The 12,114-nt window shown below is 41.5% G+C and overlaps 2 protein-coding genes across 2 annotated transcripts; one reads left to right on the forward strand and one right to left on the reverse strand.

The window, feature by feature from the left end:
• Positions 1 to 551: 551 nt before the first annotated feature.
• ctsz (cathepsin Z) lies at positions 552 to 5,202 on the forward strand. The gene is made up of 6 exons (XM_051416191.1): positions 552 to 818; positions 1,347 to 1,510; positions 1,715 to 1,894; positions 1,981 to 2,131; positions 3,556 to 3,718; positions 4,356 to 5,202. The coding sequence occupies exons 1-6, from the start codon at positions 688 to 690 to the stop codon at positions 4,479 to 4,481; spliced, it is 915 nt and encodes a 304-aa protein (XP_051272151.1). The 5' UTR covers positions 552 to 687; the 3' UTR covers positions 4,482 to 5,202.
• A 281-nt stretch (positions 5,203 to 5,483) lies between these two features.
• nelfcd (negative elongation factor complex member C/D) lies at positions 5,484 to 11,949 on the reverse strand. Its single transcript, XM_051416150.1, has 15 exons — positions 11,740 to 11,949; positions 10,906 to 11,015; positions 10,648 to 10,757; positions 10,390 to 10,499; positions 10,201 to 10,308; positions 9,446 to 9,598; positions 8,948 to 9,078; positions 8,469 to 8,634; positions 8,237 to 8,371; positions 7,854 to 7,993; positions 7,450 to 7,564; positions 7,269 to 7,364; positions 7,022 to 7,162; positions 6,081 to 6,210; positions 5,484 to 5,857 (listed from the first exon to the last, which is right to left on the reverse strand). The coding sequence occupies exons 1-15, from the start codon at positions 11,794 to 11,796 to the stop codon at positions 5,823 to 5,825; spliced, it is 1,737 nt and encodes a 578-aa protein (XP_051272110.1). The 5' UTR covers positions 11,797 to 11,949; the 3' UTR covers positions 5,484 to 5,822.
• Between the last annotated feature and the right edge of the window lie 165 nt (positions 11,950 to 12,114).

A 12,114-nucleotide genomic window follows, 5' to 3' on the forward strand; every position in this document is an offset into this window, starting at 1 on the left:
TTAAAGTTCAGACTCTAAAACACCAGTTCAAACCCCCAATATGACACATTTGTGGGTTTCTGTGCTCTTCCTGCTCTTCTGGGATTGTTAAACAATACATGAACTGAGAGCTTCATTACAGGCACATTCATGATGATCATTAAGGGGTTTAATAAATCTTTATAAAGGTTAATCACAGACAGATTGTCACTTGCAGCAGGTATCACACGGTAAGGACAGTAGCTCAGTAACAGACTGCAGTCTCAGTGTGTTTGTATTAAACTACATAACTACGATGCTACATGTAGCATCAGGTTTCATGTCCAGTTTCATCTGTTACTATTTGCTTTCCTTTCTTTTAATGTGTTATTGGTGGTAAATGGCGTTAAGAGACTTTGTTAACAAACTCGAGATGTGTTACCAATAATAAAACAGCTGCTTTATGTGGATAGGAGGGACATAACGAAGCTCAATCTCCATTATATGTTTACTTAACATGACTTAGGAGTGGCCCTGTTGTTTTTCTAACTTCCTCCTTGAACATGTGGTGTCTGCGCATGATGTGATTTATAGGTCACATGACTGCAGCCTCAGTAGCACCGGTTTATCAGCTCTCACCCACAGACACAGCAGTTCTCTCTCTGATAACGACACCGACCTTCCCTTCGTCCTCTTCCCGCTCTCCTAGCTCTGTTCTCGGGGGTTCAGATGGCTCGGACCCCGCTGGTCGTCGTGCTGCTCTCAGCGCTGCTGTGTGCTGTGTCCGCCGGGGTCTTCTTCAACCAGAAGCAGCCCTGCTATGTCCGCACACCGAGGAGAAACAACGACTTTGGGCTAAAGTAAGTCGGGGGTTAAATTAATACGTGTGTTAATAATGAGGAAGAAGAAGCGTGGAGTAGTTTCTTTTAGTAGAGAGCTTTTATTTTATGTATAGTTTAAGTTAGCTCACGTTAGCTGCACACAGCTGTTAGTTCCCACCCAGCTCAGATTAGATCTACTTAATGTCAGTAAGTTAATTTTATTATCAAATGGGACGAACATGCCTTTACATATTCTACTGTATATACATGGGCTTTTGAGAATAAAAACGAAAAACATGATTGTGCACTTACAAAACGAACCAAATTCAGATGTAAAGATGCAGGAAGTGTGTTTTTAGTCTTTGTAGATCAGATTTGTGGACATCCAGCATGAGGAGGCATCGGTGCACATGATTATAGAGACTGAGTGTTGTGTTTGTGTTGTAATACCTGTTCTAAACTTCTTAAATCTTGCCCCAGACAAATATATAATATAATATAACTATAATGTGTGTTTATTGAGTGTGTTGCTGCTGCAGAGTGAACATATCTAATGTCTGTTCACAGGACCGCTCCTCGTCCTCATGAGTATTTAAACATTAATGATCTGCCCAAATCGTGGGACTGGAGGAACATCGACGGCACCAACTATGTGAGCACGACCCGCAACCAGCACATACCCCAGTACTGTGGCTCCTGCTGGGCCCATGGCAGCACCAGTGCAATGGCAGGTATGAATTTGCTCCATTGGATGCTGAGTCATTGTGGTTTGGAACAGCAGGTCCTCACATGACCGCTCTGACATTATTTGATTTAGGATTGCAGTTTCACTTCCTCTTTTCAGAGAAGTGACTTTGATATAACTGTAAATTATTGTCTGGGGTTTTTTGTTTCTCTTTATGTGTATAAAAGCTGTGTGTGCTCTCTCTCGCCAGATCGTATCAACATTAAGAGGAAAGGAGCGTGGCCGTCTGCCTATCTCTCTGTCCAGAACGTGATCGACTGTGGTGATGCTGGCTCTTGCCATGGTGGGGATCACAGCGGTGTGTGGGAGTACGCAAACAAACACGGGATCCCAGATGAGACCTGCAACAACTACCAGGCTAAAGACCAGAGTAAGTGTCCTTCAGTGCTCTAAGTGATGGTTAAACTCACTGAACACTGAGCCTGAGCTGTGCATGTTCTGTGTCCCTCTCTAAAGAGTGCAAACCTTTCAACGAATGTGGCACCTGCACCACCTTTGGAGTGTGCAATATTGTAAAGAACTACACGCTGTGGAAAGTGGGAGATTTCGGAGCTGTCAGCGGGAGGGAGAAGATGATGGCGGAAATCTACGCCAGAGGACCGATCAGGTTTGGAACTTATTTAGGTTTTTTCTTGTAGATGAGTAGACGTCCTGCTCTTTACCAGCTTTAAATGTATTTAGGAAAGACGAACCACCAGCTCACAACTACACCCACTTACACAAAGACTGTAGGGAGCCCACATCCACCGTACAGACCAACGACATGCATAGACAAGAAACATAAATAAAGAAAAAGGAATGAAAAGAATTCCTCTGAATGCAGCATTGAGACTGACTCTGATGCTTCAACAAAATGTGTCGCAATCTGCCACAAAAAAAGATGTGATGTTACATTTCTGATGCAGATAATAATTTATTTTTTATCAGAGCGATCACAAAGTGTGAGTGACATTACAGTTTATAATCCAGTAGTGTAACAGAGTACTACAAAGAAACAAGCTAGAATAAAACCTTTTCTATTTCCAAACGCGTTTTTTTTATTGGTCGACTGAGCACAAGGTAAAACTTTAACCTGTGAATCCGTTGGAGATCGCCTCAAAACAGGAAGCACGCACCCAAACAAACCTCTCTTGAAGCTGTAACGAGGTTACAATGGGAAATAGGAAAAAATCCAACATACATATACATGAGAAGAAGTAGAAAATGTTGACTGTATGTATCTACAGAGTCCTGATCATCGCCTCAATATTGTCATCTTTTAGACCAGAATCTGACAACGTAGACAGGCCAGCTGGTCGCTATCAAAATAAAAGTTAAAGGTGACGTAAGCGACTCTGGAGAAATCTAATATTACAACAGATACCATTATATAGAGCAGAGAACGACAACACAGCAAGTAATGTAACTGATGTTAGTTGTGTTGTGGGTTAGTGAACTGTCACTACAGTTGTTGCAGGGCAGCTAACATGCAGAGAGAATGAGACAGCAAACCAGCTCCAGACAGCGATACTCACAACTCTATTGCTACTATAGTTAAAATCACAACAACAGCAAATCTGGGTTATCCAGAAAGTAAGCTGAATGAATGAAGCTTACACCACCTTTTTAAATGTTTTATAACACACGTTTTATCTCCCCTACCTCCTAAGAAACTCAACAAATCAAGTAGCTAACTGGGTGATTTGTTGTGAGGGATCGACAGGGAGTAATGCTGACAGATAGAGTCAGACCGGGAAGGTTTAAGATAACTACACCAGCCTAAATTGCATAAAATATGAATATGAAACATCATTTTTGTATTATATCTTGGAAGCAAATGAACCGTACCAGTGTGCGGCGCAGAGGTTAAAAAGGATCTGCAACGTTAAATACTTCATATAGGCATCAACATTGAGCTACTCAGCCCCTCCAAAGCACACTGTTACCTATTGTACAGATATTATACTTGTATAGGAAGTAATAATACATCTTCATTCCAGTTTCACTTTCACCCAGAGGAAGTAACTAATCTGTGGGGTTTGTTTCTTCCAGCTGTGGGATTATGGCCACAGACACGCTGGATGCCTACACCGGAGGTCTCTACTCAGAATATCAGGAGAATCCTTTCATCAACCACATCGTGTCTGTGGCAGGATGGGGAGTGGAGAACGGAGTTGAATACTGGATTGTACGCAACTCCTGGGGAGAGCCATGGGTAAGTCCCTATCGAACAGGAAACCTGCAGTGAAAGTGGGACGGGTTGTCAGATCGATGGTCAAAGATAAAGACAACTTTGTTTACCTGCTTTCAGGACTGTGGATGTGTGATTTAATCAGATTTTTACTAATGTGGCAACATTAGAAACCAGCCCATTAATAACATTGAAATATTGGTAAACTCTGATCGGTGCACATAAGAGTTTTCCAGATGAGCTTCAATCACTTCAAACCAGTTAGAACATCACAGATAAAAGAAGACAGATTTAAGAAAATATAAAAAAGAAAAGACTGAAATCTCTCCTGTGAAAAAAACCTAAATTGTTACAACTTTGGCAAATTAATTGACTATTTTTAAACTCTGAAACCATCAACTCAGAAACTATATAATTTATAAGTGATTGTATACATGCCCAATATAGAGCTGCAACTAATGATTATCTTCATTATCAATTCATTTGTTGATTTACTTTTTAATATAACTGTTTTGTCTGTAAAATGTATAATGCTTGTGGAAAAAAAGTCCATTGTTGTTCAACCAACAGTCCAAAACTCATATTTCTCTTTCTGTCACACAAGAGAGTGTTTGGTTTTTGCAATAATTAATCAAAGATCAAAATGATCTCCTCTCCTCAGGGTGAGAAGGGCTGGCTCAGGATCGTGACCAGTGCCTATAAAGGAGGAAGTGGCAGCACATACAACCTGGCGCTGGAGGAGGACTGCATGTACGGAGACCCAATTGTCCCCAAGGGCTACCTGTAGAGGAGACCAACGCGCACTGCACACTCTCCTAGTCTTCCTGACTCGGGCGGAGGGAAAAAGCTTTTTTTATGCAAAATGTTGATAAGGGAAGTTTAGATTTTTTTCTTTAAAGAGATCTTTTTAATCATTTTTTTACAATTTTGATCAGGAAGTCACATTTCAGTGCCACAGTCTTCCAGCTGGATATCAGACCTGCTTGAATCAATGCAGAGTTTCTGATTTTAACTACAGTGAGGTCTGCCATCAGTCTGAAACATATACATTAAAGGGGGAGGAGGAGGGAAATATATCAGTACGATTAATTTGTGTGCTCTAGCTAAATGAAAGCATGCTGAATATAGACTATAAACCATTATAGACTCTGAGAAGGTGCAAGAAATTCTTCAGTTTACATTAAGGGGACATAGGTGGCTTTTTGTAGTTTGGATTTTTCAATGCATGATGATTCAGCCAAAGAACAAAGTGTTTATAATTTGTCCTGCACTGCTTCGACACTGAATGTCTTCAGTGCGTGGTGTTAATGTATTGATGATGTTGCACTACGCTCTGATATAGGAGTTGTACACACAAACATCTACTTTAAGTGTGCCTTACATGAACTTGCAGTAAAGAGTTATGCAATTTGTTTTCCACAGTACAATCGACACATAAGAAATTCAGAAGAAATTGCAACCTTGGTTTTGTTTCAAACTTTGCCAATAAACACAACACTGAACAGTGATGATGTTCTCCAGCTCTCAGCTTTGAGAAAACATGTCTGCTGCTGATCTGTACATTCTGTGGGGTTTCAGATCTTTGTCAGTATTCCCTGGCCTCAGATAAGATGCTATTTTAAGTCTGTCCCCATAATGTGTGAAGTGTTTTACTGCTGTCCTTTTGCCCCGTTATGTTTTACAAACTGACATTAATTCGAGAACCACGTGATGGCAGGACAATACTGATATTTATGCATTTTTCAATAAAAAACATTAATTTCCATAAAATACAAAAAATGCAAGAACCTACATATTCAGGTTTTTATTTTAAAACAGCTCAAACCAACATAAAATATAGAAAATCAAATATACAGGTTGAAAAACAAAACATTTAGCTGCATCTTCAGAGGCCTCTCCTCCGACCAGTCTGTCGTATCACTACTTTTCCGTCAGCTCACTGACGTTTGCGTTTGCCTCAATAGAAACTAAATCATTCACTTGGTCAAACTGAACAGTCTCCGTCTCCAAGCTTATGTGCTTCAACATCAAGCAGAGCATTTGGTTATCGTGGAGACAACAGATTCTGTCTCTGTTAGGTCTTCCTGGTACAGTCTCCAACAAGTACAGTTTCTGTGTCCTCTCCACATCAGTTTATCATGATGAAATTTGACTTGCAGTGAGCTGAAAAAAAACAATGTCACACGTCAGTGCTTCAAAAGGACAAAGAGGAAGTTTACTTTAAATATAAACAGACGTTATTTGACGTGCTAGTGTTACTGCCCATATGTGTGTGTGAAAACCACCTCCTGCTTATTTTTGTGAACTTGCCCTGAATTCTTTAAGATACTGCAAATGTTTGTGTTCTGTCAGTGTAGCGCGATTGTAGTGTCAGCAGGTCACTCACCAATGAACTCTGCGACAGGGTCGTGTTCTCCCTCTGTGCGGATTGTTCCTGCGATGCTGTCGTTCTCCAGGATGGGCAGGAAGAGCTGAACAAAGTCTGATGTGTAGGGAGGCGCGATCACATCAAGGACCTATAAAGAGGAACATTAGTTTAATTAGTTTGTTTTAATGCACAGGAACCTCATGTTTTCTGGTGGCGTTAAAAGGTCCACAAGTAATGTTTGTAAAACAGGGCAGTAAAATAGGCCTCTTTTCAACTATGACTAAAAAAAGATTAAACCTGCAATAACCTTTTTGGGCCACTTGGGGACGACAGAAACAAGTTGTGACATTGAAATATCACCTGTAAAGTTAATATGGTCAACAGTTGCTCAACATTATCATTCATTTGCAGTCGTGTTTGTGGCCTCCTGATAAGATTAACAGCTAGTTGCTAACTGTCTGTGTGCTGTTTGTTATTGAGCTGGTAGTGTATAGTTTGGGTTTTTTGGAGCTTTTTCTGTGAAAGCGGTCTGCTGGAGCCAAAAACTACACCGTGAGAGTGAAACAAAACAGTAAAGTTGCATCCAGACAGCCAGACAATGAGCTGAAACCGGTAATAAAGCTCAGTAAAGACGAGGGGAGCTGCAGATTCAGGTGATAATTCTTTTGTGACCCCTTTCACATTTGTTGCTGTCATTCGGTACATTATTCAAAAAAATTATAGCTGCTTGAAATGCTGATTTGTCAACACTGAGACAAAACTTCTGAGTTTTTCTCAAATTTCTCAAAACACAAAAATATATAATTCATGGTAGAGTTGGGAAATATCACTTGAAACAAAAGATCATTTTAAAACCTTGAGTATATAAAACAGTAAAATATATATATATAATACATTCTTCCCATCCTTTCCCACATTTGATCTCTTTACCACGAATGAAGATCAGAAGCAGCCGTTACCTCAGTGACAAAATATCTAATAAGGGAGATATCCGTGTTGAGTTTTTCCAGACACTTGCGAATGTAACCGACTACAGGCAGGACGTAGCCACGGCTCAGCAAATGAACCATTCGGTCGAGCAACGTCTTCTTCAACTCCAGCTGAAATAAAACCAACACAGTGTCAGCTGAGAGGTCACACAGCTACAACAAACTCACTTCTGTTGAAAACTGCAACAAGAAGCATTTGAGTAACTCAAACACACACCTGCTCCATGACGTCCAGCTGAGAGTGCTCCGTCTCAAACAGTTTGATGAGCAGCTGGAGGACCTGCGGGTGCAGCAGCTGGTGACACGTACAGATCTGTGTAGAGGAAGCAGTCGTGTTTGAATTTACACCGCCGACTTAAAGAACTAAAATGACAGTTTCATCTGGTTGAGTGTCGTACCTCGTCCAGTAGAGCTAAATGTACTGGAGTGTGGTCTGTCTGCAGCTGGAAGTACCGCGGCTCAGACACCGTCCAGTCCACCCATTTCAAAACACCCATAGCAACGACTGGAAACCTGAACACAAACAAACAACAAAGTCAGCAGAGATCAGTCAGAAGTGAGAAGAGCTATCAAACCTCAATGTTTAGGTGTTTAAAGTGTCTAAACTAAGTATAAAAGCTTTCACTGAATGCATAGTCTGTTTTTAGATAATGTATTTCCTGATTTATATCACACTTTTTTTTTTTTGTTACTCAGTTTCTGTGTTCATTTGTTCCATCCCAAATGTGTAAATATCAAGTTAGATCAAACTTTTCAGTGCAATATATTCCAAGGTTTTTTTTATTTCCATCTGTCTACTGACCGGATGCACTGGTACAAAGTGCCGAGTTCAGCCACCAGCTCTGTGGCTCCTTTGTTCTCATTGCAGCACAGGTTGTGCACCGTCTCTATGGCCTTGGAGGTCGACTTCAGCTCGTCTTTATTGATGTTAACTCGCTTGTTCTGGGAAGAGAAAGGAAGGGAACAGAGAGAAAGTTGTAACATGTTAAGGAGAGTTTAGGAAAGCAGGTGTAAAGGTGAAAGGAGAAAAATTTGCATGAGAATTCTGTAAGGAAATAAGCAGTTTACAATTAACTACTGTAGCCAGTTAAACAACTTCTCTGTTACTCAGTCACTAACTGTTTTGTATCCAACCTATTCAACAACACACAGATAAATTAGCAAATTCATCCCTGTTCTCCGTACCTTTTTCCACGTTTCAACCACGCTGGCAGCGTAGGCCAGGATGTGGATGTATTTATGTTTATGGTCTTGGTTGATCTTGGATCCGGGCTTAAACAGTGACTGCATGAACAGATCCAGAAAGGCAGGCACTCTGATCTAAAGACGAAACAAAGATAAAATATTCCACTCAACGGCTCCTGAATGAACAAGCATGTAGTGGATATAAACAGGGTCAAAGACGCTCAGTCCTCACCAGCTCCACAGGAGGCGGGTCCATGCTGCTGAACATCTTGAAGAGAACGGTGATATCTGCAGGATTCAGTGCTCCTTTGGACAACATGGCACCCAGTGCCTGGCAGGCTCGGGGGTAGGCTGCTGCTGTACCGAGCGCAAGGGTTATCTGACTGGCATCGTGACCTCTGTGATATAAACCACAACCACAGAATTAATATCATCAGTGAAAACACACACACACACACACACACACACACACACACACACACACACACACACACACACACACACTATCATACCCACTGAGTTTGTTGGGGAAAACCACTGACAGTATATAAACCCATGTATCGTGTATTTCTACAGTAATCAGTGTTCCAGATTTATCTAATCATAGTCATCTATTTAACTTTTTGTGACCTTGCACAGTTAATGTTTTCTGAAACAATAGCAATCAGGGCGTGTGAAGGTTAAATTCTGCTGAAAAAGAGACAAAGTTACCTCTCATGTGCGGATTTCTGCACCTCCTGGCCGATCCTACGAACAGCTGAACCGCCCTGCTCCTCCTGAGAGAGGATGGACATCATCGCCTGGGCAAAGAGGTAAGTGTGCTCGCCGTGACACACCATCTTCTACGGGAGGAAAGAGGGAACAACTCAGAAAACTTCATCACATGCAGCAACCAGAGGAACAGAAGCTCTGAGTGACTTTTACACACTGTGCTGTTCAGATAACACAGCAAACTTTCATTTAGGACTAAAAAGTCACTTCCTTAGGTAAATAATATAATGGCTTTAGTCTATAAAATGTCACAAGAGGAGAAAAAATATCAGTCTCCCAGAACCCAAGACCCAAGTCTTCAAATTGGTTGTTTAATCTGACCAACAGTTCAAAATTCAAATATATTCAATTTATCATATAAAACAATGAAAGCAACGAAGCAAGATTCAGTGACTGTCAGATTTTTAAAAATGTTTAATAAAACAGAGAAACACTCACAGCAAATTCTGGCAGGTTCTTCTCCAAGTTCTCTTCTCCTCCGTCCAGCAGCGTGGCCAAAGACGTCCTCAACACCCGAGAGAAAACCTCCAGCTGCTGACACGCTGTAGACACACTGGTGATCTCACCCTGATAACCTGCGTCTGAAATCAGCTAAACACACACACACACACACACACACACACACACACACACAAAATAATGTGAAAACTGTTCAACTTTACAGAACCTATAAGAAGCATTGGCAGTTCTACATATTGATCGGTTATAGCACTGAACTACCAATTATTTTAATTATTGATTATTATACAAAGATTTGAATTGCATTTTTTCTGTCCCAAAGATATTAAATGTGATATAAAAACTTAAAAAGCAAGCAAAATACTGGTAGATTGAATTGAAATGACCATAATGAATGACAATGATGGAATATTAACATTAACTTGCAAATTAATTGATTGATTAAATGATTGCTTCAACAAAAACACATTTTCCATTTATTTGATGGGGGAGTAAAATAATTGTTGTTGTTATTGTTTCTGTGTTGACTCCAGGAAGACAAGCGACCACTTTGTGGAAGCTAATGGGGTCAAATTTAAGAATAAATAATCTTGGTGACTTGAAATACTTCATATGGGCCAAAAACTGCACTACTACAACTACTACTACAACTACTACAACTACTAGTACTACTACTACTACTACTACTACTACTACTACTACTACTACTACAACTACTACTACTACTGCTGTACCTTTACAGTGAAGTTGAGCATCAGGCAGTCTGGGTGAGCCTCTGCCAGCTTATAAAAAAGATCTCTCCAGGTGGTGTGTGCTATCATCTGCTCGAGCCAGGCTGGAGTCTAAAAACACAGGAGACAGTGAGTGTACACCTGAAAAATAAACCTTTTGCACACTTGTATTTGAGTGTTCAGAAATCTCACCTCTCCCTCAACAGTGAAAATGGAATCGGCTTTCTGAGGGTCAAAGTGCTTTATCAGGAGACTCTTGAGGTGATTTTCTACTCGCTCTTGGACCTGAGCTGGCTCTACACCTGCAGAGTAAATAAAGAAGTTACAGATTAATGAAAGTTCATCAGGTCAGAGGAGGGTTAAGAGAGGTTTTTTTTGTCTTGGCACAGCAACGACAACTCCAAGCCCAGAACAGGTAGAAGAAACCATCACAGGATCTCTGCTACCTACCCATCTGGATGAGCCATTCTGCCAGCAGATTAACGGTCTGAGCCACAGCAGAGTAGTTCTCGGACAGGAGCTGGATAACGTGTTCTGGAGAACCACCTGCTTGGAAATACCTGCGGGAAAAACACAGTTTCTACCATCAAACTCTCAGTGGGTCTTTCTGATTCACACGTCCAAACAGTAGTCGTCCTGTGCAGTTTTCAGATGTTTAAATCCAGAATTCACTTAATGTTAAGTTTGTATGATAAATCGGCTGCTTACGTTTTGAGGGTGTTGAAGATTGCCGGCTCCATGATGTAATCCCTGCTGGAGAATTTCTGCAGACAGTCTTCCTGGATCTTCCCATCATTTTCCCCTTCCACATAATCCTCCTGAAAGACACATCAGTTCACCTGTTTATGCTTCTGTAGAGACTCTTCTGTCTTGATAACATGAACTCTCTTTTATCTCTTTTATATACAGTAACATTAAAGGCAGAGGAAGACAAGTGCCATATAACAAACATTAGAGTTTGTGCAGGTATTTCATGCTCCGGTTTGTACGACTGATTTAAAGCACAGTAACATTAAAATTAAAACTCTGCTTTTCATAATTTCCAATGCAAGTGACCTTCCTCCTGTCTTCTCCAGTTGAATACATGTCTGTGTGACTACTAGCTGTGCTTAGAAATTAATGTTTGAGGAAACCAGTGTGTTATGAACGCAGCATGGACTCATTTGGCTTCAAATGTTTACCTGAGCAACCCACTAACAATTGTACAAAAGAGTAATGTGCATTAAGAGAGTTTAAAACCAGCTAACACACAACTTTAACCAGCTGTACCGATAGTTAGCTTGTAGCTGGCTAACAGACCCGCGAACCCGCTGCGAGTTCAAACCCACCGGGACATCAGACCGGTACAGCTGTGTGCACACATCTGTCTGAGCACATCTGTCTGAGCACATCTGTCTGAGCACATCTGTCTGAGCACATCGACCCTTGTTAGCTGAACGTTTATGTACAATGTGTACATTGTGTAGCTGCAGCTAAGCTAACGCCGCCTAGCTTAACTAACAGTGCAGCAGCAACAAACAGCAACAAGTCGTGATCCCTCACCAGGTTCCCATCCGTGCCTTCCCAGTCTCCGCTGCCGCTGTAATACTCCTCGTCCATGGTGACGGGACAGAAGTGACGTTGAACTGGCTCCAATAAGACAGCCGTGGGGTCTTTAAACCCTGACGGGACTTGTTTTAACTCAGGTGATGACACTGGAGGCAGCTAGCCTGCTTAGCTAGCAAGCTAACAACAACAGGCGGAAAATGGCGAGACTGCGCACCACAGGCCCCGCCCCCCCCGCCACAGGCCCCGCCCCCCCGCCACAGGCCACGCCCCCCGCACCCCCCGCATCAAGGCTGAGGGGGTTTCTACCCTGAGTGTCGACTGTCAGGCTCAGCTGTGTGATCACAATATAGTTTGTAACTTCTACAGGAA

Source organism: Dicentrarchus labrax, unplaced genomic scaffold (genome assembly GCF_905237075.1).
Source record: "Dicentrarchus labrax unplaced genomic scaffold, dlabrax2021, whole genome shotgun sequence".
NCBI classification, from domain to species: domain Eukaryota; kingdom Metazoa; phylum Chordata; class Actinopteri; family Moronidae; genus Dicentrarchus; species Dicentrarchus labrax.

What these genes read in the sequence shown, in the direction of transcription:
- nelfcd (XM_051416150.1), bottom strand. Translation starts at nt 11,796, where the DNA reads ATGGACGAGGAGTATTACAGCGGCAGCGGAGACTGGGAAGGCACGGAT. An exon ending in ATCTTCAACACCCTCAAAAC is followed by an intron (nt 10,758 to 10,905) that starts GTAAGCAGCCGA and finishes TTTTTCCCGCAG; the next exon opens with GTATTTCCAAGCAGGTGGTT. An exon ending in AGAACCTGCCAGAATTTGCT is followed by an intron (nt 9,079 to 9,445) that starts GTGAGTGTTTCT and finishes TTCCTCCCGTAG; the next exon opens with AAGATGGTGTGTCACGGCGA.
- ctsz (XM_051416191.1), top strand. Translation starts at nt 688, where the DNA reads ATGGCTCGGACCCCGCTGGTCGTCGTGCTGCTCTCAGCGCTGCTGTGT. An exon ending in CTACCAGGCTAAAGACCAGA is followed by an intron (nt 1,895 to 1,980) that starts GTAAGTGTCCTT and finishes CCCTCTCTAAAG; the next exon opens with AGTGCAAACCTTTCAACGAA. An exon ending in TACGCCAGAGGACCGATCAG is followed by an intron (nt 2,132 to 3,555) that starts GTTTGGAACTTA and finishes TGTTTCTTCCAG; the next exon opens with CTGTGGGATTATGGCCACAG.